Genomic DNA, 26,883 nt, shown 5'->3' with positions numbered 1-26,883 from the left:
AACAGTTATAGATGATAACAGTGGTCCAGTATGTGGCCTCAATAGTTAAACTCCCTAGCTTTGACTCTCAACACTCTGTCTACTAACAGTGGGACTCTGAACAAGTGGCTTAGCCTCTCTATGCCTCCTTTCTTCCCCTGTAAAATGCATACCGAACCCATCTCTTTGTTAATGGATTGATAAACAAAGGAGTGAGCTTCGTGCCTTCTTCATGACAGTGGGTTCTACACAGCTCCTCATGTGACTGACAACTCTGGCAGGTGGCTGCCTCTACCTCAAGAAGACCAAAGCTCAGAGTTACTGAACAGCTATCTTAGCAGTAGCAGAGGCGGATGATGACACCAGTCTGTCCCCTCCTCTCACCTCGAGTGTGGTAGGTGACCACTGCCACGGTGAGGTGGATCTCGGTGGGCATGTGGTCCCGAGAGGAGCTGATGGAATAGTAGCGGGGCTTCAGGATGGGAAGCTGGGACAGCAGGAAGGCAGCGGGCACCTGCAGTGATGGGAACTCTTCCAGCACCTCCAGGAATGTGGGGCTGTTGGAGAACTTCCACTTGTTGTACTCTGAGGGCTGAAAGCCAAGGGCAGCGTGAGCATTCGGGAAAAGGACTTCTCAAGCCAGCACCAAACTCAGCCAAGGGCCAGGTGCTGTCCAGGGTGCTGAGGTTACTACATTGGCGGGGAAACAAGGAACTAAGGGCAGCCAGTAGCAGTCGTGTATAGAAAGCTAATATTGGAGCCTGTGTGGTGCTACTTGAGAGGCTGAGGAAGGAGGATTACAAGTTCAAGGCCTGTCGGGCTACAGAGCAAATTGAGAGCTAGCCTGGATAATTCAGCGAGATCCTTTCTCAAAATTAAAAGTGAAAGGCGAGATGGTAGTTTGCCTCAGTGGGAGCACTTGCCTGGCATGTGTGAGGGTGCAAGTCTGATCCCCAGTATCCACAAAACTAAACAAAGCACTGGAGAGAAGGCTCACTGGTTAAGAGCACCTGCTGCTCTTGCAGGGGACCTGGGTTCTCAGCACCCACATGGCAGCTAACAATCATCATTACTTCCAGTGCCAGGGATCAGATACCTTCTTCTGACCCCCAAGGGGACTGTACACATGTGGTACACTTACACATACATTCATACACATAAAATAAATATCCTTCCTAGCTTAACCTTAATCCTTGTGGAGTGAGGCTGACACTGCTTTTCACACAGGGATGTTGAGAACTAAGTAAGAAATGTGTGTCAAGTTAACACAGCACATGTGTAGAGTCACAGCACTGAGGGGACTGGATGAAGATGGACAGCAAGCCTCACACTGGTAATAATGCTGTCCAGTGCCCCCTCCAAAGATGTGGGCACAGAAGTTGCACCGAGTTAGTACATTCTCCCACTGACGCATTAACTCAGCTACTCATCTGTCATTACATCCATTTGCTGACTATCCATCTTCCAGCATTCTAAAGATTCAAGTTTGTTCCAGGTTTGGGAAGACAAAGGCGGGCAAGACAAGTAGGCTGCCTGATGGCTAGGTGATGGTTCATCCTTACCATCCACTTGACTGGATTTAGAATCACCACAGAAACACACCTCTGGGTATGTCTGTAGGGGGTTTCCAGAGGTTTAACTGAGGTGGGAAGACCCATCCCAAATGTGGCTAACACTATTCCATGGGCTAGGGTCCCAGACTGAACAAAAAAGAGAAAGGGCCAGGCATGGTGGTGCATGCCTTTAATCCCACACTTGGGAGGCAGAAACAGGTGGATCTCTGTGAGATCAAGGTCAACTTGGTGAACATAGAGAGTTCCAGGCCCGCTGGGACTACAGGAAGACCCTGTCTCAAAAACATCAAAACAAACAGGAGAAAGGGATTGAAGCATCCATCTCTCCCTGCTTCTTCACCACAGATGCTGTGACCAGTCATTTCACACTCCTGTTGTCATGACTCCCTGACCATGACGGACTGTATCCTCAAACTATGAGGCAAAATAAACCCTTTCTTCCTTAAGTTGCTTCTGTGAGGAATGTTGACACAGCAATGAGACAAGTAACTAATACATGTTGCACCCTAATGACTCAGAGAAATTCATTCACTCAACTCAGTCGTGTCCTGGAGATAGAGCAACAGATGATGCCTGGCCCACACCAGCTGTGGATAAGTCATATTTCAGGGCTTAGAAGGGTTTGCTCAGAGCTCTGGGCTCTGGCTTCCTCCACTTTGGGAACTGCCCCAGCCTCATTCAGCAGCCTGACCCTCACCTGACACAGGGCCTCCAGCTTCTGTCTCTCAGCCTCCTCTGTGGCCAACCGGGCCAGCTTATGGAGTTGCAGCTGGGTGGGAGGAGTGGTGATGTCCAGGAAGTAGGTGAGGGCCTGAATGAGTGAGCATGGGGGCAGCCTCTTGTCCCTGATCCAGTAGCTGCCTGAAGACAGAAGGAAGGAAGGTGTCAGGATGGAACAAGGCCCTATTTGGGTTTCTCAGAAGATTCCTCTTTCCTCCAGATGCAAGGAAGGGAAGATGTTGACATCTTGACTCCAGGAAGAACAAAGATCAGGAAGATGGTACTGAGACAGGGCTGTCAGTGAAGACTGACCAACAGCCCCCAAATAGGCCCTCATATTGACACAGTCCTGACAAACTAACCACATCCCTCTGTGGCCCATACTTGTGCCTCGGTCACCCACAAGTGAACTACAAATTTTCAGTGACTAATCCACTAGAGATTTATGTACACCTGGAGATCAGTAGTTCATTTGGAGAAAGGCTTATGACCACAGCCCCTTTGGGCACTAAACCAAGAAGCTCTGGATGAGAAGATCAGAGCAAAGCAAGATGGCCAGGCTCCAGGAGTCCCAGGAGAAAGCATGCAGGACAGTCACAGCACAACCCAGGGGCCAGCAGACCTGTGTTCAGTGTCTGTGCTCCCACTTCCGAGCTGGACGCCCGAACACTGTGACTTCTAGTTACTTCCCTGAAAAATGGATATGATGACAAAAGCCATCTCGCTGGGCTGGCATGGGCAGTAAGAGGAATGATACTTGTGATATCCTTGGCACAGTGCCTGGTACACAAGTGTTTAATGTGCATTAACATATTATCTTTATCCCCCTCCCACTTCCTTCTGGAGACAAGGGCATTATTATTATTAATGGAGCCCATATGGACCACATTTTCCTCCCTATAGCTCTGGCCTCTTGTCTATAAGCTTTAGGCTCTTTCACTTTGCCCTGGACAGCGGGAGGCACTGCCAGGCTTTGCTTCTCTTATGCTTCCTCTGAGTTTAGGGGATATACTCTTGGAGGCGTTATTGAATGGCTGCAGTCAGGAGCTGGGGTTGGGGTAGCACAGGGCAGGCTCAGGCCAAGGGCTCAGAGATAGGAGTGAGGGGATGAGGATGCTCCAAGTCCAGGACTCACCACTCTCATCTAGCAACTCCAGGCACACAGTTTGGTGAGGCTCAGGACAATTTACTACTCGCTCCAAGATTCCCTGAACCAGGGCTGTCTGGTTGCTTGGGAAAACCCCGAGATGCTCCCCAGGCAGGTGGCTCAAGCCTTGGCAATCTTCACAGGAGAGCTGGACCAGGAGGGTAGTACGGCTGTGGAAGGAAAAAGGAGCCCTGGTGACTGACTGCCAGGATTTCCTCCAAGTTCCTGAACGGGCAGATCTGCTTCCCTAGGACAGGTGCCCTTCCTGCCTACCACCTCCAGCCTTGGTCACCAGCCCAAGTTTATGACAAGACATGCCCTCAGTTGGGGACCCTTAAAGTCCTAGAGCTTCCCAGAGGGTGGGCCACATGCAGCCCTCCCTGGAAGTGATCCAAGGCCCAAGGACTTGACTACAGCTGTGCCTCAGGGTATGTGGGCATCAGAAGTAGGCTTTCCTCATGTCTACACAAATCTTCTTCTCATTAGAACAAAGGCCAGCTTCCGTGATGTTTGGGGGTGAGGGAGAGGAAGGACAGCTGATAAAATCTACAGATCACCCACAACCCTGCCTGGCTGGGAAATTTCCATTCCTGCCAAAAGTTCGAATGAAAGCTCTGACAGCTTAAACGGTTTGAGTCTCCCTTGGTCACGCCTTTCAAAGAGCAAGTGAGGCAGGCACCTAGTTCTCAAGCTGGACAACTGATGCCCAGACTGTGCAACAACACAGATGCCACCAGTAAGCAGCTGAGCTGGTCCCAGTGTTGGTATCAGCCGTGGACACGTCTCTCCTCCCCCTGCACAGACTAATTCACTCAGGCCTTTCATTCATTCAAACATAATCCTGGCACAGCAGCCAAGCATCTCTGCACATCGTTACCTGGACTTTGAACTCTGCAGATTCTGTTGGGATTTCAGCCTCATGGTGAACACATTCTTGGTGTGCATGCTGCTGAGGGCTGAGGAGATAAAGAAGAGATAGGGATGGCACAGGGCCCCTGTGTTGCAGTGGGGGAAGCATAGGGTCGATTGTCCCTAAACACCACTCCTGCATGCCCCATTGCAGGACCTGTTGGATTTTCCTTCCCCACTATTTCTGAATCATAAGTAAAGACTGTGGGCCTCGCTGGGTATGGTGGCACAAGCCTGTAATCCTGGTACTTGGGAAGTGGAGGCAGAAAGATCAGGAGTTCAAGGTCATTCTTGACCATATAAGTTTGAGACCAGCTTAGGCTACATGAGCACCTACGTCAACCTCCAACCTCTGAATAGGAAAAAAAAAGTAACAAAAAAAACAACCAAAAGGACCCTGGGCTTAATGAACGGTGGCTGAGAAGTACCGGGAAATTCAGTTTAGACGCTAAAATACAGCAAGTCCATGACTTAGGGACTTGGGAGTCACAGGAGAAAAGAGATAAGGCTGGAAGTGTCCTAACATGAAGAACCCTTCAGGACTTCTGGACCCAGGGGACTGGGTGTGACACCCAGGGCAGGCAGAGCCAAGCCACTGACTGTAGCCTGGAATCTCCCAGGAAGCCTTCCTGACAGCACTCGGCTGCCTTCAGAAGGTCAAGCCCAGCTCCCACGTTGGCCTTGTGCTACAACTTGCTTCATGTACTTGAATTTCAACTTCTCTGTCTATACCTTTGTTACAGGCCAATCACCATGGTTCGCTGAGTTCCTGTGAGCCAAGAGGCTGGCACAGGGCCTAGCAGAGTCAGCACTCTACTGATACTGGCTCCCTGCTCTTGCCAACACTCTTGTGGGGTTTCCTCCTGACACAGTCTCCCTCAGAGCCTGCAGCTCTGTACCAGCATGGAGACAGATTCCTTACAGCCCCAGCCAACTGCCTCTTTGCAGTAGGCCCTAGTGGATTCCTTGGCTATTGGTTCAGGGTTCAGAGACCCTTAACCCAGGCAGGAAGGACAAACAGACCGTGTGGTACAGAGAGACTGGTACCTTTGTTGAGGTCTAAAGACTCTGAGCTCTGTGTGAGCCTGTAGTTCTGTGGCTCCCAGATCACGTTGGAAGTGTAGCGTTTGGGGATCTGAATGTGGTGTTTGCTTCGAACGTCAAATGCCTCACAGGCTGCCTAGAAGGTGAGGGAGAATAACATCCATGATCAACATCATCATTTTTATCATCTTCATGAACATCAACATCACCACCACGACCATTGGGGCTACCAAATAGAAGGCCTTCACCATGGGTTCAATAGTGAGCTGCATGAATCATATAATGCCCCATGTGTCACCTAATGGGTGAAGCTAGAGTTCAAAAGTGCCCAGGCATGGCACATAGTAGTTATTGCTATTATTATGAATATTCAAGCTGAAATCACATATTTATTTTCTTATCCACAAAGCAAGGGAGATTTGGAGGCTTCCCTTTTTGACAGAAACATCACATGAATGAGGCCCAGACTTTAGAACCAAGTCTGCTAGGCCTTGAGCTGTTGCTCTTTTGCTTCAGTGCTAAGTTCCATACATCAGCTGGGCTGAGCCCCAGCAGCAGAGACTCAGCCATGTGGGCCCTTTTCCATCTCTGCAGGCTGGAAATCTGAGGCAAGACAGCATTGTTATGTGGTGACTGAGGCTATGAGTAGGGAAAAAACCTTAAGGGAGAAGCTCCAGACAGGGAACTAACTCAGTCATCGTCTCCCACCCAGAAGAGCACATCAGGTGGAGCTCTTCTTGGTGGAGGGCCAGATGGGGAGAGCAGCTTTGAGCTGAGCCCTCAGCCTGAAGGCTTGGCCTACCCAACACAACAGGCACAGATGGCATGAACTATCTGGCTGAGAACTGACCTTGAAGGTTTGTACAGCCCAGCTGCGGAAGGCATCTTCCTGCCCAGTGAGCTCGTCCCCTTCCCCTGTTGGGGCAAGCTGAGAGGCTCCCAAGTGGGACAGTTTCTGGTCGATGTCATGAGCAAAGGCACAGAACTGAGGGTACATGCTAGAGCCAAGGCCAAACACGGCATACCTGCCAAGGAGAACACACATATGGAGACTCAGGATGCATGCCAGCAGTACCCACAGTCTATAAGGTCAGCCTCACACTCCCATGCCCACCGGGTCATACCCCCACCTGACCCTCCTTGGTCCTGTGACCAATGCATGTTTGGTCTACAGACCTATGAAAGGGACTTATATCTTGACCCTCAACTCGATCAGGACAAATCTGAGACCAGGGCTCTGTCTGCCCTGGACATCTCTGAGAAGACACCCTGTGCACACCCCATTCCATGCTCTGATCCCAGACTGGGCCCAGGAACAGAGCTGTGACAGGGAGCCTCACCTGAAGATGTGGGTGAGCTCTTTCAGCATGAACAGAGATTTCTTCAGAGTCTAGAAAGACAGGGAACCAGAGTCCTCAAGCCAGGATCCATAAAACTGCTGCTTTCCTTTCCTAGGGTGGCCCACTTAAACCCTAAACACGCGGAGCAAGCAAAGACTCCGGATCCACAGGGGAAGTCACTGAGCAAGTTCAGCTTACCCCTCACCCCAGCTGAACCAACCCTTGTGGGCTTTGCTCCTCACCAGGGACCCAGAAGAGCCTGGTACCCCCATCTAGAGCTGCCAGAGCAGGACCTGTCTTACAGCAAGGCTTCCCCAGAGGGTACCTCAAAAGGAATATGAACCCAACTTCTCATTTGGAACTAAGTAGGAACAAATATCCTCTAAAATAACCTTGATTTCTAGGAAGTGTGGGACCATTACACTGTGGGAAGCTACCACTTTGCCTGGTAATTTACTCTCTAGCTGTTTCCGTTTCATTGTTCTGGACACTAGAGAGACAGACTCACATTGGTGCTAATGAGCCTTAACATCTCACCCATACTTGTCCTATTACTCTGCTTAAAAAACAAGACACAGAAGGACTGGGGTAGGCCTGCCAGACAAAATTCGTACTTTTGGCAGTCTTTCTCTTTGTGAGAATGAAGTAAATGTCCTTTAAATATAATATTTTCTTAAAGATTTATTTTATTATTTATTTATTTGTGTGTGTGTGTGTGTGTGTGTGTGTGTGCGTGTACCATGTATGTGTGGTGCCCATGGAAGCCAGAGCGGATATTGGATCCCCTCGAGGTTGTGAGCCATCTGGTGTAAGTGCTGAGAACTTATTGCAGTCCTCTGCAAGAACAGCAAGCATTCTTAACTGTGGACCATCTCTCTGGCCCCTAAATATGAATTCCTGTTGAACTTTGAGACAAGGTCTCCTATGGAGTTCAGGCTGGGCTCAAATTTGTGATCCTCCTGCCTCCACCTCATAAGTGCTGAGATCACAAGTGTGCACCACCATGCCCAGCTAAATAAGAATTTTTTTATTTAAAAAAAAGGTAGGTTGGAGCCAGCCTGATGGATCAGCAGGTAAAGGCATATTTGTTACCAAGCCTGAAGACCTGAATTTGATCTCAGGAAACCGCATTATGGCAGGAGAGAGTCAACTCCTAAAAGTTGTCCTCTGACCCCGACATGTGTTATGATGCTCGAGCCCTGCCCCCCAAATAAAAAAAATAAATAAATATAATAAAGTTAGTCCCCTTAAATAATCTAAAAATAAGTAAGTAAATGTAGATCAATTCACAAGAAAGCACTGCATGCCACATAAAGTACCCAGAGTGGCCAGAAGACTTATTCTAATGCCTTCTTCAGGTGACATTGGATCCCCTGAGAACTTTCCTTGGTTCCCTCAAGCCCCTTTGCACCCCAGATGACCAGGACCTTGGGTCACCCACCTGTCCGTTGCCAGGGCAGTCTCCATTCCCAAATGTGCTGGTCACCACCAGCAGTAGCTGCTCATCTTTCAAGTTGCTCAGCTTGTACTTGTTCATGCAGACAACCTGCATGGCACACGGTGCACATCAGCCCTCAGATCCCGGAGGTGAGGGGGCTCTGCACTCTTCCTAGACCCCCTCAAGCTGAGTGTTTACCTTGGAGTTGAAGGCATAGCTGAACAAGGCTGCCAAGTCCTGGGCCAGTACTTCTGATTTCCCTGTCTCAGTTGCAAAGAGGATTGTGACTCTGACTCGGGATGCCATGACCTTGTGCATTAGCACAGAAGCAAAGAGCACCGCTCTGTGAGGAAAGACACAGACAGATGCTGTGTGTTGAGTCAGAAGAGAGTGGGATGGGGGCTGCACTTCCCCTTTGGGAAGAGGAGATGAGGAAGTTTGGGGCAACAGTAGCAAGTGGCGCTCAGAATTGGTCTCTAGAATCTGGGAGCCAAACTCCACAAAGAATATTCTCTGTGAATCCTGCCCTTCAAAACAGGGATGGGGAGGCCGGCTCGGTAGAAAGAAGATAGCACAGACAGTGCTGCTGCCCACCCCTACGTACTTTACCAAGACTTTGAACCGGATCTCTCTCTTCCTGGGTCTCAGCTCCCCATCCTGCCAGATGTGGGTCTTCCAGGGCTCTATCTGCAGAAAAGAACAGAAGTTGAGGGCAGGGTCCTGGCTGGGCTTGGCTGAGGATGCTGGCAGAGGACTCTCTCTAGCACTCATGGAAGCCCACTCTACCCACATCACCAAATCTCACTTAACAAGAGTATTCTGGAAGGTGGAGGCTCCAGTTGCTTTTAGTATCTTTGTACTAGATATACTACATAGTGTACAGTCCAAGCTGGGGCATCTTTGAGAGGACAAGGTGGCACTCAGACAGCATACACTATCCAAGGAAGACCACACTGCACAGTCGCCATATATGAGCTACAAAATGAGAGGGTGGGGAGGCACCTCCCTGACCTGATAATAGTAGAACGGAGATAAGATGTAGTTCAGCATCTCCTGGTGAAACACTGGGGTGATGCTCCCAGACATCGGAGGGACCAGCCAGATCCAGTCGGCGGGGCAGCCCCCTCGGGCCCTGTGCTCATTCTGCATGTGCTTTATGAAGGACTCTGTGGCTGTGTGGTGGTCCATGATGGTCACATTTTGCTTCTGAAACGAGAAGGAAGGACAGGCTGAGGTAAAGGCAGAAAGGAGTGGCTTCAGGGGTGCTGAGGGAGCACCGGAAGGCCCGTGGTCTGTGTGATGCTCAGCCACTGCTCTGGGTCCTCATGGCCTGCTGCAGAAACACACACAAGTGAAAGACGCCAGCCTCTCAGGGGCCCTGGGCATCACCATAACCACTCACAGCCAGTCAGCCCTCGGTCACATGGTGGTCTCCCCTCAAACCTAGCAGGGGCAGCATCCAGCACCTCATGAGCACACATCTCCCTACATTCCAAGCAAACAGCAAGTGCTGGGTGTGGGTTATTCAAACAACAGTACGTTGTTACAGGCAAAGAAAATGTCACCCCAGGTGGGGCTCACTTGGTAGAGTACTTGCCTAGCATACATAAAACACTGTAGTACCTCACAAACTGAGTGTGGTGGTACATGCCTATCCCAACACTGTGGAGGTGGAGGCAGCAGATCATGAGTTGAGGTCACCCTCAGCCGTGTTTAGGGAGTTCCAGGCTATCCTAGGCTGGAACAAAAATAAACAAACAAAAAACAACCCCAGCCATTTGCTAGCAGAGTTCCAGGAATCACTGCCCTACTTTCTTGGCTAAGAAGCAACCAGATGCTTCTATGAAAGGGGCTGGAGAGCTGGGGGAACTGGAGGATGGGGAAAAGCAAGTCATCTACATCTTAAAATTAGATGCCATGAGGTTTAAACCAGCCTGGAATGATCCAGCAATAGCAGCTGCAACCCTCAAGGTCTGAAGTGGTCCATTCAATCAAGAGAAATTTCCTTAGGACTGGCTAAATAGCCCAGCAGATAAGGGCACCTGTCACCAAGTCTGATGACTTGGGTTCCATCCCTGGAACCCACATGATGGAAGGAGAGACTTCCAAAAGTTGTCCTCTGACCTTCATATGTGTTGTGGCACACACACATACCCATACACCATACATACATAAATGCAATAAAGATCTATTGTAAGGGCTGGTGAGATAGCTCAGTAGGTAAAAGTGTTTGCTGTCAAGCCTTAAGATCTGACTTTGATCCCTGGACCCCACATGGTGAGAGGAGAACTGACTCCTGAAAGTTGTCCTCTGACCTCTGTACTTGCAAAGGCTGAGAGAAGATGTCCCTCCTGAAAGTTATCTTCTCTCCTCTCTAACACAACTGTACCCACACACACACACACACACACACACAAACACACACACACACACAAATAAAAATGCAAAAAATTAACTAAAAAAAAAAGAGACACTTGTTTAACATTGCAGTTTAAATTTCCCTCTGATTGGCTATGTGACTTAACTGACTAGTCTGAGTTTCCTCATCTGTGAAACAGAATGGCAACAACTGCTACATCAGTTCCTATATCATGAGGCTGTTGTATTGGCTTAATAAACACTAACAGTACAAAGCATCATACAGGCTCCTCAATGTTAATGGCTCCTGTCCATCTTCCAGGCACTGCAAAAGGCCATGGGGCAAAGGAAAGATGGCCCCTCTAGGAGAGGCAGAAGGATTTCCATGAAACCTGGTGGGAGCCGTGATGAAAGCAAGCAAAGACGGCTTGGAAGGGGCAGAGGGGAAGGCCTAAGGTCAAGGAGAGGCCTGTAATCCCAGCTACTCTGGAGGCTAGCCTGGGTAACTTAGTGAGTCCTGGTCTCAAAATAAAAAGTAAAAAGGGGATTGGAGATATAGCAAGATCCTAGCTTCACACTCCAGTCCTGCAAAAACAAACAAGCACCCCAGAACAGTTGCTCTGATTTCATATTGCCTTTGAACTTTTTTAAGTCAAAAATTCCTAAACTGAACCATCATAGATGGGAACTGTCCATGTACCCATATTTCAACTCCTAGATCCCTGAACATGTTTATTAAGCTGAGGAGCTGATGGTGACAGCTGTGACAATAGAAAATATCACTGATACATGCCGAGTGCCCACTATGGACCAAGGGAGCAGCCAAACATTTTGCATGAATTGCGATTTATTTCTGACAATTGGAGGATGCCTGTTTTGCTCTTTGAGAAAGAACTACATAGCCCAGTCTGGCCTCGACCTCACTGTCCTTCTGCCTCAGCCTCCTGAATGCTGGGATTATAGGTATGCTCCTATATCACACCCGACAACTATCCCCACGTTTCAAGCAAACGAGGCCATGTCTTTTGAAGGTTATCCTGGAAGAAGGTGACTCAGGCAGTGGAGGGACACTGCCAAGGGATGGCCTAGGCTCTGTGGATTTTCTGAGATACATCATGTCCTGCTAGGGTCCAGGTTAGTGCTAGGAGTCCTTGGGAGTCAGGATGTGTGATCCAGGGCTGGCCTTTCCTGAGTTGGGCCAGCAGGGGTGGAGGGGCTCTTCCTGCTTTTTTGTTAGCTCAGAATCCCCTACTCAAATGACCACAGGTTGGATCTGTCAGGGTGCAACCCAGCCCAGGGGAACAGTATGTGACCCTATAGCTTTTGTTAGTCACCCCCATTCTAGTGCCCAGCGTGGTGTAAATGTTCACTAAAGCTATCCTGACTCTATGGCCTGTGGCACCTGCCAGAATGTGGAGATGGTCCCAGCTTCTAAATATCTTTATACATCTGGGGCCTCCATCCCCAAAAGAAGGGAAGTGTAGGAATGCCCTGAGCAGGGTCAGCAGAATAGCAGGCTCAGTCTCACACAGTAATCAACCTGTTGTGTGTGGGTACAAGAGATAGATGCCACCACTCAGCACAGGAAGGCATGAGCGGCCCATGGTCATGTGGGTGGAAACTTGATCCATTTGTCTACTTGGTGTGAAACTTTCCAGCATCTGCCATGGGCCAGACTAGAGTTGGAGCAGTGAACTTGAGTCAAGATCCCGGCCCCATGGAGTCCTATAGAGCTCACATTCCAATGGGGGAATTAAACAATGACAAAAGTCAACCTACAACCTAATGCAAGAAACTACATGGTGGTGTAGAAGCCTTGCTTTCTGAGGATGGTCAGAGAGAGTTTCTTTAAGGAAATGGGTGATTGAAACCTACAAGAAGGGAAGGAGCTAGCCATGGAACGACTTACAGGAAGAATATTCTAGGCAGAAGGAAAATTAAGAGGGCCAGCGAGGTGGCTCAGGGGACAAAGGTGCTTGCTGCCAAGCCTGACTACCTGAGTTTGAGTCCCAGGGCCAATAGGGTAGAAGGAGAGAAGATTCCAGCTAGTTGTCCTTGGAACCTTCACACATGCACTGGGTGGCATGTGCTTGCCCACACACAAACACAACAAAGTATAATAAAAAAAAAATTTAAAAAAGACTTTTTTTTAAAGAAAAAAGAAGTGCAAAGGTCCTGTATTAGGATCCTCTGCTAAGTTCGCAAACCTGCAAGAATTTCAGGATGACCAGGAACAGTGGGAGACAGAAGCCGGATGAGGAGTACGAGGAAGTGTGAGGGGATGAGCCCACACACAGGCTATAATTAGAAGCAGGAAAATGAGAGGGAGCCTGGGGGCTTGGCAGGAGCTGGTGGCTAATTGTTCATTGATATCTTTCAGATGGCAGCTGGGCTGGCCTGTTTGCCCACTGTGGGAATGAGCGGCAAGGAGAGACATCCTGGAGATGCAGAGGGGATGGGGCACTCTCCAACTGAAGTCCTTGAGCTAGGTAAGCAGGACAGGATGTAGGGCTCAAGCGCAGGGACAACCCAGCCTCGGTAAGGAGTTGCTGTTAGTAGAGCAGCAGGAGGGCTGGGACTCAGCACCCAGCAAACAGGTGTCCAGTGCGTCTCTGATTGAGGAACGAATGCTGCTGGAACAGGGGCAGCAAACACCAGGCACGTAGCTGGATTACGTGACTGTGCTGGCTTGCTTCAGTTGTCAACTTGACATATATGAAGAAAGGGAACCTCAGCTGGGGAATTGTCTCTATCGGACTGGTCTATGGGCACATCTGTGAGGCATTTTCTTGATTGTTGCGTGATGTGGGAAGGCCTAGATCATGGCAGGTGGTGCCACTCCTGAGCAGGTGGACCTGGGTTATATAAGAAAGCAGGCTGAGTGCAAGCCAAAGGAGCAAGCTAGTAAGTAGTGTTCCTCCATGGTCTGTGTTTCAGTTCCTGCCTCTTGGCTCCCCTCCATGATGAACTGTGAGCTGTAAGGTGAAATAAACCCTTCCCCACCCCCAAGTTGTTTTGGTCAGCGTTTTATCACAGCACCAGAAAGTGACGAGGACAGTAACCTTCTTACCAAAGCCTCTTCCAACCCACAGAACACCTGCCATACCTTGAAACTATAAAGCACAGCCACATTGATCTCCATGACAGCCCGGTCTTTCCAGAGGGAGGCCAGTGTGTTGGTCTCCAGGCCCATCCTTCTGCCCACTTCCTACAAAGGCAGAGTGATGGGGTGAGGCAGTTTTAGGGACCCACCCACCAGCCGGAAGCCCCAGGTGGTGGTCTTTCTTTACCTCCAAGATATTGTAGCGCTGTGTGTCACAGAAGTCTCGTACTCCGATCTCCGTGCCCATGTACCACCCATTGAAGGGGCAGGCAGGGAACTCGAGGCCACCCACTTCCAGCAGCATGTTGGCCACAGCAGGCAAGGCGTACCACTTCAGCCCCAGCTCCTGGAACCACTCGTACCTGGTGGGGAGGCACAGCCAGCTCAGTCAGGGCCTTTTCTTTTATCCTCTCTCACCTCCTCCCATCTCCCAAATTAGCTTCAGTAAAAGAGTCAACAAAGAAAACTTTCTTTTTTATGTTTTTGAGACAGGGTCTCATGTATCCCTGTCTGCCCTTGATCTCTACGTAGCTGAGGATGGTCTTGAACTTCTGATCCTCCTGCCTCTATCTTCCAAGTGCTAGGAATATAGGCTGGCAGCGCCACACCCAGTTTATGCAGTGCTGGGGATCAAACCCAGGGCTTCACGCATGACAAGCAAGCACACACAACTGAGCCATATTCCCCGCCCAAGAAAAATACTTTTTAAGAGGTGATTTCTTAGTCTTCCCACCAGAAGAGGTGAACAGGGCATACTAGGTGTCATTCATTAAATAAGGCATCCCTTCACTCAGTCATTCATGCAAGCAGATACAGTATCAGATGGATGCCAGGCTAAATGCTGAGACTCCAACACAGTGCAGTGGCTAAGGACTCTGCATCAGAAAGCTGGGTTCTGCCTCAGCACTGAGTAGGGTGTTTTTAGCCTGAGCCTCAATATCCCCATCACCAACATAGAATCAATAGCATCAAATTCACAGGATTAGGATGAGGATATTCAGTCATTCTACAAATGTCTATAGCTAAGCACCTACTATGTGCCAGGCATCCTGTAGATGATAAGGGGGCTGTACCGATGAACAACAAAGACGAGATTCCTAGTCTCAAAGAAGTTACAGCACAGCGTATAGACTGTATATCATAAAGAGGTGAGCAACTACATCAGTAAGAAGAGACAGGGGTCTGAAGAGGTGGCTCAGCAGTTAAGAGCACTGGCTGCTCTTGTAGAGAATTGGGGTTGGGTTCTCAGCACCCACATGGCAGTTAATAACCATCTGTAACACCAGTTCCAGGGAGTCTGATGCCCTCTTCTGGCCTCTGTGGGCATTGTACAACACAGGTGCATTAATACATGCAGGTGAAACACTCTTACATATAAAATAAATAAAATTAAAGATTAAAAAAGGAAAATAAAAGCTGGGCGTGGTGGCACACGTCTTTAATCCTAGCACTTGGGAGGCAGAGGCAGGCGGATCTCTGTGAGTTCAAGGCCAGCCTGGTCTACATAGTGAGTTCCAGGACAGCTGGGGCTACAGGGAAACCCTGTCTCAAAAAGACAAAAAAAAAAAAAAAAAAAAAAAAAAAAAGAAGCCAACTGTTAGAAGCCAACCATTAGCAAAGACTGGGGGGTCAGGGAACTCTTCTCAGAGGCAATGGTGATGCCACAGGAAACATGTTTTGATGAGAAGAAATGAATTATATAAAATTCTGAGGAAAGGGCATATCAAGGAGAGGAAAGAGCTAATGCAAAGGTCCTGGGGCAGGGTTGAGTTTGCTATATTTAAAGGATAAGAAGAGCCAGCCCCAATGCCTGCTAGACAGTAAGTCTTCATGTAGCAAGGTAGTTTTACAATTATGAGTAGTTTCAGGAGCAGGGGTTCAAGCAGGTAAGTTCTTTCTTTAAAATATTAATTATCTTAATTTTATGTATATGAGTGTTTTGCCTGCATGTATGTAGGTGCATCACATACATGCAGTGCCTGTGAAGCCCAGAAGAGGGCGTCGGATCCCCTGGAATTAGAGTCTCTGATGGTTGTCAGCCACCATATGGGTGCTGGGGAACTGAACCCAGGTCCTCTGCAAGAACAACCAGTGCTCTTAATTGCTGAGTCATTTCTCTAGCCCCACACTTGAGTTCTTAAAGTCACTGTAGCCTATACTTTCTTCATCTGGGAGAGGGACAGCTAAGAGAGCTGGTGGGGGCCCGTGAGACAGAACACTGGGTAAAGGTGCTTGCCCTAAACCCTTATCACCTGAGTTGGATTCCTGGGGCCCACATGGTAGGACAGCTGACTCCCACAGCTGTCCTCTGATCTCCACATGTGCACCATAGTGTGTTTCCACACACATACAATAAATAAATGTAAAAATATTTTTTAAAAGAGTTGGGGAACTGGAGAGACGGCTCAGTGTTTAAGAGCATACACTGTTCTTCCAAAGGACCTGAGTTTGGTTCCCAGCACCCACATCATCAGGTGGCTTACCACCACCTATAACTCCAACTCCAGGGACCCTGACACCCTCTTCTGGCTTCTGGGGGCACTTGTACTCATATGCACATAACCCCATCCACACATATACAAATAATTAAAAATAAAATAAATATTCTAAAACTCTATATAAAAAGAGTTGGGAAGAGCGCATAGGCCTGGCCTGCTCAGACTGAAGGGTTCTCCTGAAGGCACCACTTCCCAAGCTCCCAAGGCCCTGTCTGTCTGGGCTGCTAGATAGGCCCAAGAGAAAAGCGCAGAGCTGCTGCAGAGGGCAAGGCAGGCCTTGCAAGTTCACTCTGTGGGCACTGCCTGTGGCTTTGGGGGGGACAAGGAGAGGCCTGAGGGTCAGCATCTCCCCATAACAAGTGCACACACATGACTTGCACTCTCCATGGCTTACTTGGGATGTTCCATGGACACCTCCAGCACAAGGTCAGGAGGGATTTCGAAGATCTCAGGGTCTCTGCCATCAGCCTGCAGGACCAGAGGCAGCACATCGAAGCGGCCATAGCAGGGCTTCCAGCCCAGATCGATGCACAACTGGGGGTGAGACACACCCAGTAAGTCTGTAAGCCCAGATGCTGTGCCTGCTTTGGGCCCCTTGCTGTCACCCACCACGGGGTTGGATCCCTGCCCAAAGGGCCCCAGCAGGGGCTGGGCAGATACCTGGGTAAACTCTAAGTTGGCAGGATCCCCTCTGATGGTGCCATCGGGCATCTGGTAGCCAGCATACCGGATGAGCTGAGAGTTCCAGATCCGGAAGTCATGTTTCCCATCACTTCGCTGGGGGAACACAGTGATGGTCGACCTACCTCAGGGTAGAGACAGTGCTGTTAACCAACTGGGCCTGGGGTGGGACAGGGCACCCAGCCAACTTCTTTCCAATCTTCCCACTCTACAGGCTCTGTGCCCCGTCAGACTGATATCCTGGTCTGACTAGGAACCCCTCCTCCTCCCATTAGCTCCTCCCTAGTCTTTAAGACCAGCCCAGGAACCTCCTGTCCCCGCCCCCGGGCTCTTGATACCCAGCTCTTCTCTTCCCACAGGTGGTGGCTGTTCGGTGCAGTTATGGGTTCATAGGCGGCTAGAACTATGGCCTGGGGTCTCAGACATGTGCAACCCACCCTGTGACCTTTATTTCCCTGGCCCCTGGTCTACTCCTGAGCTGAGCCCCTACTAGGTGAGCACAAAAAGGACTGAATGACAGAATGAGCTGTTCAGGCCTATCAGTGGGGTGAGTAGGGAGGGACAGGGAACATACAATACCCACACCAAAGACATCTGCTAGAAAACCAATGTCTCAGCTCTCCTAAAGTGTGGGAAGCTCTAACCCCAAATAGTGAAGGCCCCCCTAAAAGGTGGGACATCCTAATGCTGGACAGCAAAGAAGGACTTAAAAAAAAAAAACAAAAACCACAAGGTTCTATGTAGCCCAGACCGGCCTGAACTCACATCAGTTCTCCTGTCTCAGCCTCCGTAGGTAGAGAACACTGCTATGTGCCTCCATGTCCAGTTAGAAACTGGAAGCTTTCTTTTCTTTTTTCTTTGAGGCAGGGACTTATGTAGCCAAGCCTGGCCCTGATCCTCCTGCCTCTATCTCTCAAGAGTTTGGGTAACAGACATGTGTCACCTGGTAGAAGTGATTTTTTAGAGATCTAACTGGGGTTGGAGGGATGGCTGCTCTTGCAGAGGACCTGGGTTTAGTTCCCAGCACTCACATGATGGCTAACAATCACCCATAATTCCAGTTCCAGGGGATGGGATCCAATGCCCTCTCATGGCCTCCATGGGCACTGCATGCATGTGGTACACTCACATACATGCAAGTAAAACATTCATACACATAGAATTTAAATTAATTAATTTTTAAAAAGATGTAACTGCCTCATAGTTTCAAGTCAGAAATGAGGAACTGGGCCTGTGACAGAGGTTAAGCAGGAGGAGGTCACTCCCACCATTCGAAGTCACTGAAGAAGCCCTGTCTTGCTTTTTTTCTCTCCGTAGTGTCTTCTGGAGCTAGAGTTTCCCCCCTTCCCCCAAATGCTTCTACATCTTCTGGCTGAGACTATGGGTCCAGCACACCTGGAAAAGGTGCCTCACCTGATGTTGCCGCCATTGGTGGCATAAAGCACATGTCTGCAGATGTGTTGGAACATCTCCTGGGCAGTACAACAGCTCCGGGCATCAAAGACCTGCACACAGCCCACCCAGGCCACACCATCAAAGACTGTGAGGACAGAGACTGCGGGGTTGATCAGAAGCCCCTGGGGACAGAAAGCCACCTACATACCACCTTCTCCTCACCACTTCCACAGCTCCCATCCCCAAGCTGCCCTACCCACTGCTTCTCCTGGGTCAGGGGCATAGAGAACCCCATTCTGAAGATGCTAGCAAAACCAAATTCCAAAGAGTTCAGGGCTTTAAAGTACCACGAGGCAGGGTCCCCAGCCTAGTTCTTTGCCATGGGAGTATGTGCCAGAGTCACCGTTGAGTCTCCTGGATTTTCTCAGTCCAAGTACACTCAACAGAGCCCAACAACAAATAACCCTCCAAGGAAACCAAGGCCTAGGAGGCTAGGATAAATAAAACGTTCTCTAGGGACCAAGAACGCAAACAATGGAAGCAAACAGTATCTCTTGCTGCATCAAGGCCTTGGGAATGAAAAATCCAAGGTCATTGTTTCATGGTGGTGTGTGGCCTCCCAACTTTAACTTACTGAGAGTGGGTGGGCCAGCTAGGAACCCTGATACTGAAATGAGACTCTAGGCCCCTAGAAGGGGGCCTGGAGACCCCATCTCAGGGTTTGGCTTCCATCACAGCTCTACTGCAGAACCGGCTGCTCAAGGCTCATGGCCTGTCCACTCCCACACCCTCTTCTGCTCATCCCACAAGGCTCACCTGCAGGTTGGACCACTGGATCCTGCCGATGCAGCGAGGAGCGTTGCGCCAGGCCAGCTTGGTGGCAAAGATGAGTTCGTCATATGTTAGCTGGTAGGTTCCTGTTGTTTCTATCTCCTTTGTTATGGCTTCCACCCTGGCCAGATGTTCCTCTATTTTTGCCCTGAGGGACAGGAAGCCACAGGGAAGATCAACAATGAGAGAGCCTTACTTGGGAATTAATTCAATTCCCAGAAGCAGGAACTGACACTGGACACCAGATGGGTGAGCTGTCTCCCTTGAGACCCTGTCCCCTCCAAGACTGGCCTCAAGGCCCTCATTTAGCTTACTGGGGATAGCTCTTAATACTCTGCCATTACTGTCTTCAAGTTCTTAATCCTGTTGGAACAAGCCCACATTTGCACTTCTATACTGGACCCTGCAAATCATCGTTAGCATCATCATCATCACCATCTTGAGACAAGATCTTGTTGTGTAGCCTGGGCTGGCCTTGAAATTCTTATCTCCTGCCTCCATCTTCCAAATACATGAGATGTCAGATGCATGCCACCACAGGTAGCTTAGAAGGTACTGCGGTATTTGCTTTTCAGTCAAGAGATTTAAGGCTCTAGAGTGAAGTACTAGGTCCAGGGGGGCAACATGGTCACAAAGAAATAAATGAAGACGCAGACCCAGGTGGCCCTGCTGTTGGCCCCAAGCTTTTTAACTGAAGTAGATGGGACCTCCCACCTTCCACCCCAGGGGAGACTGCAAGTCTCCATGGTCCCTTAGAAGCCTAGGCAGGCCCAGACAAGACCCAAGGTCAAGGCTCAGCTTGAAGGGCCCTGGGGACTACCCAGATTTGCCACACTCAGACACTTAAGCATACTTCAAAAACTATCCCAAGAGGAAGGAACTCAGTTACAAAGACTTTGAAATAGACACACACAGACACACAGACACACACACACCACAGCAACCTTGAGATTGCCAATCAGCACCACCAAAAGCTTTTGAAATGGCAACAAACAAAACTATTTAGAGAATGAACTTGTGATTTAAGGCCAGTAGAGAACTCAGAAGGAAATGGCCTTTTGGGGCATGCAGAGGATTTTGGCAACACCTCCTCAATTACAGAAAGAGAAGACAAAACATTCAGTGATGTTCATCCTCCCAGACATCCCTGTCACAGGGAATGCTGGTGAGGTCCGTGCCCCTCATCCTCAAAAGATTCTAGAACTATCCTCCACTCTAAACCCAAGTATAAAAACAGCAGTGATCACGGTAACAACGAAGCCTCTAGCATCCAGGAGAATATCCACACATATGGGAACACACAAGAAAGACGACTTTTAAAAAGAATTTTTAACGTGAATGTATGTTTTATTGAAATGGGATCTCACTGTGTAGCTCTGGCTGGTGTTTGCTCCTCCACACCCGGTCATAGTTATACTTTTTTCTTTCTTTCTCTTTTTTTTTTTGGTTTTTGTTTTTTGTCTTTTTGAGACAGGGTCTCCCTGTAGCCCCAGCTGGCCTGGAACTCACTGTGTAGACCAGGCTGGCCTTGAACTCACTGTGTAGACCAGGCTGGCCTTGAACTCACAGAGATCCACCTGCCTCTGCCTGGGATTAAAGGCGAGCGCCACCACACCCGGTTTATGGTTACTCATTTTATTTGGACAATACAATGTTCTATACTCAGGCATCATGAGGTGTACCTGGCATTCCAGCACTTGGAAGGAGGATCACAGACATAGGCCAGCCTCAACTAGTTCATGAGACCCTGTCTCAAAAATATACAATGAGGGCTGGGTGTGGTGAGCCATGCCTTTAATTCTGGCACTCGGGAGGCAGAGGCAGGTGGATCTCTGTGAGATCAAGTCTAGCCTGATCTATATAGCAAGTTCCAGGCCACCTGGGGCTACAGGGGGACTCTGTCTCAAAAAAACAAATATATATATATATATGTATATGTACTTGTATGTGTATGTGGTCCTTGTATGTGTACTTGTGTGTGTATGTGGTCCTACTCCCCCATGAATAAATGTTTTAATAATTTTTATATTAATAAATAATTTCTATATTATTTCAATAAATACCTTAAATTTTTTTATATTATTTTAATAAATAATTTTTTGACAGGGTCACCCAAAGCCCCAGCCCACCTGCACTATGTAGAGCAGGCTGGCCTCGATCTTACAGAGATCTGCTTGCCTCTGCCTCCCAAGTGCTGAGATTAAAGTCATGCACCACCCTGTGTGGTGTAAATGTAAACATTTTTACATACAGTGACATACAAGGAAAAGACCAGTTGCATTTACCACAGAGCAGCACTGTTCTTAGCCCTTTATATTAACTTATCTAATCTTTATTGAAACTCCTACAAGGTGGGCATGTTAGTATCACAATTTTCAGGCAGGAAAATCAAGGTACAGAAAGATGAAGTAATCTGCCCAGGGTCATTCAGCTGGCAAAAGGCACAACAAAGGTGGCTGCCTGTCCCCTGGCTCTTAACCATGCTTATCATTGTACGTGTTGACAATCAAGCTGGCAATTAACAATCAAAAAAACTTTGCATTTCAGATTGGTCTGTTCTTGGTGCTTGATAGGCATTTGTTAATGGAGTGACTGACTAATTAGTGGCACTGGACTCACTGAAGTCTCACAGAGTAAGAAGACAGAGTAGTACTCTGGGAATATGGCACCCCACCATGTCAGATAGCCTGGACTGTAGGTAAACTAGATGGCATCAGGTCTGTCCCTGGGCATCTTGCTCATATCTATAGGAGGAGAGACCTGACCAGGTGGTCTCTAAGGTCCCCTCTACTGATCCATTTCAAGTCACAAGGCTCCCCTATGCTAGGACACTGTCCTAAACTTGCACAACTCTCATAGCACTCTAAAGAGCCAGGTTCGAAGATCCCTATTTTACAGATGGGGAAGTTGAGGCCCAGTGGATTTCCCCAGGACTCAAAGCCAATTACACTCTACTCCACACATTCAACCACTATTACAATGTCTAGACCTTATCCCTACATTTCAAGAACCTCCTCCAGGGCTTTTTCCTTTAGAAAAGGAAGCTTTAGGCCTGGAACCATAGCAAATCTGGGGAGTGCAAAGATCTGGGGTCAGAGGGTAACAGCTGAAGACAGGACAGCCCCAGGGAGAAGAGGGAGGTACCACCCTGCCAGGAACCAGCCTTACTCTTTGAAGGAGCCATAATACTGGTTGATGAACTCTATAGCTTGAGGTAGAAGTTCCTCCAATGAGGTGGGCTTGTCTCTGGGTCCTCTAGTCAAACTCCTGGAATTCATGATGGACCCCAAGCAAGATTTGGATCTGCAGGAGAACTCCTGGAAGGAGAAGGGGGTGGTGAACAGGGAGTGTAGCCTCTCACTCTCCTCCCCCAGGGGCCATATGCCTGGCCACTGCCTTCTCTGGCTGCACCACTTATAGCAACTCTATCCAGGCACCTCCTCCTTGGGATCTACCAGGCTTTCTCCCTGCCTAGATCCCCTTTCCTCTCCTGAGACCCATGGGTGTGAGCTGGTTTCTCTCTAGCCTTGCTCCCCAATTAGCTGTAGCCCCAACCCCAAACTCCACAGCTTGGTCCCTGGAACATCTACCTCATCTGCTTTTCTATTTTAAAAGGCCCAGCTGGCTCCTGTGGAAACATGGTTTCAGTATCAGTCAAAAGGAACCAGAATTATACGGGGAAAAATCCCCAAATCAGGGGGAGGCATAGAAAGAAATATCAGAAAGAATGACCAAATACTAACTGTGGTGATTTTCTGTTTTGTTTGGGGGATTTTGTTGTTATTGGTGGTTTTGAGAGAGGATCTCATATAGCCCAGGCTGGCCTCAAAGTCACTATGTAGCTGAGGATAATCTTGCCTCCTGCTTCTATCTCCCAAGTCCTAGGATTACAGATACACCACCACACATAGCTATCCACCATTAGTCTTGAAATTTTCCATTATTTCCTACTTTATAACTAAAGCATATAGTCTAAAGTCAGAGTAAGGCACTTAAAAGACAGAAAGGAACCTTAAGAGATAATTAGTCCAACCACTCACTGGATACTTGAGCCACTGTCATCTTCCTATCAAATAGTACTTGATTTTTGTTTTTGGTTCTTTTTTTTTTTTTTTTTTTTTTTTTAGATTTTTTTTGGTTTTTTTTTTTTTTTTTTTTTTTTGAGACAGGGTCTTCCTATAGCCCCAAGCTGGCCTAGAGCTTTGTAGACCATGCTGGCCTCAGTCTCATAGAGATCCTCCTGCCTTGCCTCTGCCTCCCAAGTGCTGGACTCAACGGTGTGCACCACTACACCCGGCTTCAAATGGCACTTGATTCCTTCCAGTGATGGGGGGCTCACTACTTTCTCATTTCATTCAGTCCAGCTTTGGGAAATTCTGTTACAAAACTCTCAGATATTCTGTTGAAATCTAGGAAAATATTAATTGGTTCTATAGTTGTTTATCTGACTTCCTGGATTATCCACTCTCCATTGGGGTGGTTAACAGGGACCTGATATCATTTACTTCCTACTGTAATATATGAAGACATATTCCTAGTCCCCTTTTCCCAAGATAACTGCCTAGTCTCCCTAGAGGACACATGAATCCACAAAGAGCCCTCATGGCTTCACCAGCAGGACAAAGGTAGTGTTTCCCCAACCCCCAGGCTTCTCACCGATGTGGCCTTGTGGTGAAGAGTGTCTTGCAAAATCTCTCCACTGCCCCAATTTTTGATCTTCATGTGCTGTGGACGGGTTGATGGAAGCACTTGCAGCTTTTCCAAGGATTCTGGAGCATTCTAAGAGGAGTAAACACCCAGCGTTTTCCAAATAAATGCCTGTAACTCTAAGTCTCCCCAAGGCCTCTAGGCCCTCTTGGGTGTTTAGGAATCTTTCTGTGGACACACAAGGCAGGGAGCCAGTCCCCAGCCTTCTGCCTTTCCCAGCAGCTGGGCCAGTGCCAGCTGAGTACTGCAGGTGGGTGGGATAGTGCCAGGCTTCTGTCCTCAGTGAGGCCCAGCCAGTGTAGGCTCATAAAGAAGATTGTAGTTAGACGGGAAGGAGCCCACCACCTCCAGGACCGCCCAGCACAGAAATGGAAAAAGAACAGATACACCACTGCTTTGCTTCCCCAGGACACCTTCTTTCCCTTCCATCTCTCTGCCACACCCTTGAGATGGGAAGGGCTTCAGGAAGATGGGACCCGTGTCCAGAACTGGGGGCTGGGACTGCAGGCTCAGTCACGGGGTCTGAGATTATTCTGGGATGTCCCATCCCTGGCTTCATGAATGGTTTTAAACTGCATCTTACCCATGCTGCCAGTCACTCAGGCAAACTACCTGGGTGCCAGTGCACGTTGGGGATCACCAGCTCAGACCATCAAGACTGCCCTGTTGTGTGCAGCCTTCTCAGCTCCCTCTGTACCCCAGGTCTGTGATGCTGCACTCTGCTCAGATCTGGCTTCCTGCACCCTCCTGCCCTGCCTCCACCTCCAAAGGGCTGTCTAGCCTGCACCTGCAAAGGAGAGGGAGGGGCTTCCCACACCGTGTGACCCACGAACCTGTGCTGTCCCAGTGAGGGGTTGGGGGTACCCATTTTGGTGCTTGGCAGGGCTGTGACTCTTGAGGTCATCCTGTGTTGTTGGGCTGTGAAAGGAAACAGCTGTCATGAGATGGAGTCTGAGAATGGGGGGATCTTGGGTGGCCTCTACCAGTCCCCCATTTGACAGACAGGGGCACTGGGGGACAGGAGTAGGAATGACCTGCTCTTGGCCTCCAGTCAAGGAGGATGCGGGGAGCCAGTCACAGAATCTCATCACCATCTTCCTTCCTCTTTGCTTTAACCACCCATTGCCAAAAGGATATGAAGGGGCTGAGCCAAAGCTTTTCAGACAACAACACACAGAAACTCTAAAAAAAAGGCCATCCCCCAAAAACCAGGGGCAAAGGCTCTGTCGGCCCTGTCCTCCCAGGCCAGCAGTGCACATTGCCCATCACCATTGGCTTAGTGACTTTCTCTCTTTTATTTAAAATGCTCAGTTTAGGGCTGAAGAGATGGCTCAGTGGTTAAAAGTACCAGCTGCTCTTGCAGAAGACCCAGGTTCAGTTGCCAGCACCTACATGGCATATAACAACCGTCCCTAACTCCAATTCCAGGGGATCCACTGCCCTCTTCTGGCCACCAAGAGCATTGTACACATGGGTATAATTACATGCATGCAGGTGAAACACTCATACACATAAAAATAAAATAAATCATTGATTCTAAAAGAATAAAGTAAAATGGACAGTTTAAGCTAATCCCAGCTCTTAGGAAGTAGAGGCAGGAGGATCAGGAATTCAAGGCCAATCTCAGCTACACAGCAAGTCCAAAGCCAATCTGGGCTATGTGAGACCCTGTCTACAAACAAATAAACAACAAACACTAAAACACTTAACTTGGCTTATTTACTTGAATTTTTTTTGAGACTCTGTAGACTACACTGGCTTCTAACTCATGGCACCCACCTGCCTCAGTCTCCTGAGTTCTGGGATTACAGACACAAGCCACTGCTCATGTCTGTAGTATAAGTGGATACTCTCAATATTTATCCTGTAAAATGTGAAAGGAACAAAAGATCTGTCTCAGAAGTAAAATGGAAATGAAACTAAAATAATTAGTGGAGAAGCTGCATCCACTGGCGAAGAAGCTCCTGCCACAATTCTGGCAGACTTGGAAAGGGTGAACCCCCAGCACCAAAGAAAAAGAATTAATGAAGATCAGACCACAGACAGGGTCATGGCCTCAACAACCCATATACTTCCATAACTTTTATTGCAGTGTATTGTTGACAGTTCTGTGCTACTAGCAGTTATCGTTGCTAATCTCCTGCTTTGCCTCATTTATAGATTAACCTTCATCATTGATAGTGTGCATTCAGAGATCTTTGTGGTCCTGGAATGCATCCCCCTGGATTAAAGGACAGCTGCAGGTGTCATGAAGCAACTTATATCTGAATCAAGTGATTCAGCAGGCCAGTAAAGGGTCTCACTATGTCCTGCATATGAACTAGAGATTCTTGGCTTGGCTGCACCTTACCCTATGCCCATTTGTATGCATCTTTGTATAATCCAGTTTTAGTTGGGCATGGTGGCGCAGGACCGTAATCTAAGAAGCAGAGGCAGGTGGATTTCTCTAAACTTGAGGCCAGCCTGGTTTACAGAGTGAATTCTATGCCAGTCAAGGCTACATAGGGGAGACCCTGTCTAAAAAAAAAAAAAACAAAAACAAAAAACAAAAAACAATTTGAGCCAAAATAAAGCAAAACAAACCAACCCCTGTTTAGCAAAACTGTGCCCTGATCACTCTTACTGTCTAATTAATTAGTCCTTTATCCCCCGATTTGCCTTCAGCAAGAATCTCCTCAGGTCAGTTCAGTTCACTGAGAAGCTTCTTTATCTTTGTCTATCAATTTGGCCTTGTCCGTGCTGTATTTGGAGCTGATCCCAACCTCTCTCCTCCATCTCAAGACTGCAGTGCTTCCAGTCACCCTCCCCTGAGGCAAAGTCCTCCACAAAGTCTTCCTAGCTTTGTATTAACAAATATCATTAAAGCAGATCTTGCTGACTCTCACCCAGTGCTCAGGAAGTGAGGATTGGGAGGATTATAAATTCAAACCAGCCTGACTCTGTAGCTCCAGCTGGCTTGGAACTTGCTATGTAAACCATGCTGGACTCAATCTCACAGAGATCCACCTGCCTCTACCTCTAGAGTGCTGAGATTAAAGACATGTGCCCCTATGCCTGGTGAATGTTTTAATTAAAAAAGTATTATTATCATTATTATTTTATTTATGTGAGTCTCTGTGTGTGTGTGTGTGTGTGTGTGTGTGTGTGTGTGTCTGCCAC

General features: G+C 48.4%; 1 protein-coding gene across 1 annotated transcript in view; it reads right to left on the bottom strand.

Moving 5' to 3' along the window:
* The window catches only part of Nos2 (nitric oxide synthase 2), a 33,127-nt gene extending 8,511 nt beyond the window's left edge, over nucleotides 1–24,616 (bottom strand). The window contains exons 1-20 of the mRNA XM_029557905.1: nucleotides 24,558–24,616; nucleotides 23,674–23,796; nucleotides 22,186–22,334; nucleotides 19,003–19,165; nucleotides 18,205–18,296; nucleotides 16,771–16,912; nucleotides 16,505–16,644; nucleotides 13,800–13,974; nucleotides 13,616–13,717; nucleotides 9,163–9,357; nucleotides 8,756–8,838; nucleotides 8,350–8,494; nucleotides 8,155–8,259; nucleotides 6,714–6,763; nucleotides 6,224–6,398; nucleotides 5,377–5,509; nucleotides 4,298–4,376; nucleotides 3,409–3,590; nucleotides 2,251–2,414; nucleotides 364–571 (exon numbers count right to left, since the gene is read on the bottom strand). Of these exons, the coding sequence (XP_029413765.1) occupies nucleotides 364–571; nucleotides 2,251–2,414; nucleotides 3,409–3,590; nucleotides 4,298–4,376; nucleotides 5,377–5,509; nucleotides 6,224–6,398; nucleotides 6,714–6,763; nucleotides 8,155–8,259; nucleotides 8,350–8,494; nucleotides 8,756–8,838; nucleotides 9,163–9,357; nucleotides 13,616–13,717; nucleotides 13,800–13,974; nucleotides 16,505–16,644; nucleotides 16,771–16,912; nucleotides 18,205–18,296; nucleotides 19,003–19,165; nucleotides 22,186–22,334; nucleotides 23,674–23,739 (2,548 nt within the window). The 5' untranslated portion in view covers nucleotides 23,740–23,796; nucleotides 24,558–24,616. The remainder of the gene's footprint in view (nucleotides 1–363; nucleotides 572–2,250; nucleotides 2,415–3,408; nucleotides 3,591–4,297; nucleotides 4,377–5,376; nucleotides 5,510–6,223; nucleotides 6,399–6,713; nucleotides 6,764–8,154; nucleotides 8,260–8,349; nucleotides 8,495–8,755; nucleotides 8,839–9,162; nucleotides 9,358–13,615; nucleotides 13,718–13,799; nucleotides 13,975–16,504; nucleotides 16,645–16,770; nucleotides 16,913–18,204; nucleotides 18,297–19,002; nucleotides 19,166–22,185; nucleotides 22,335–23,673; nucleotides 23,797–24,557) is intronic.
* Nucleotides 24,617–26,883: the final 2,267 nt, after the last annotated feature.

Source organism: Nannospalax galili, unplaced genomic scaffold, assembly GCF_000622305.1.
Source record: "Nannospalax galili isolate Female #2095 unplaced genomic scaffold, S.galili_v1.0 scaffold8, whole genome shotgun sequence".
NCBI classification, from domain to species: Eukaryota; Metazoa; Chordata; class Mammalia; order Rodentia; family Spalacidae; genus Nannospalax; species Nannospalax galili.
This window is presented reverse-complemented; position numbering and strand designations above follow the sequence as displayed.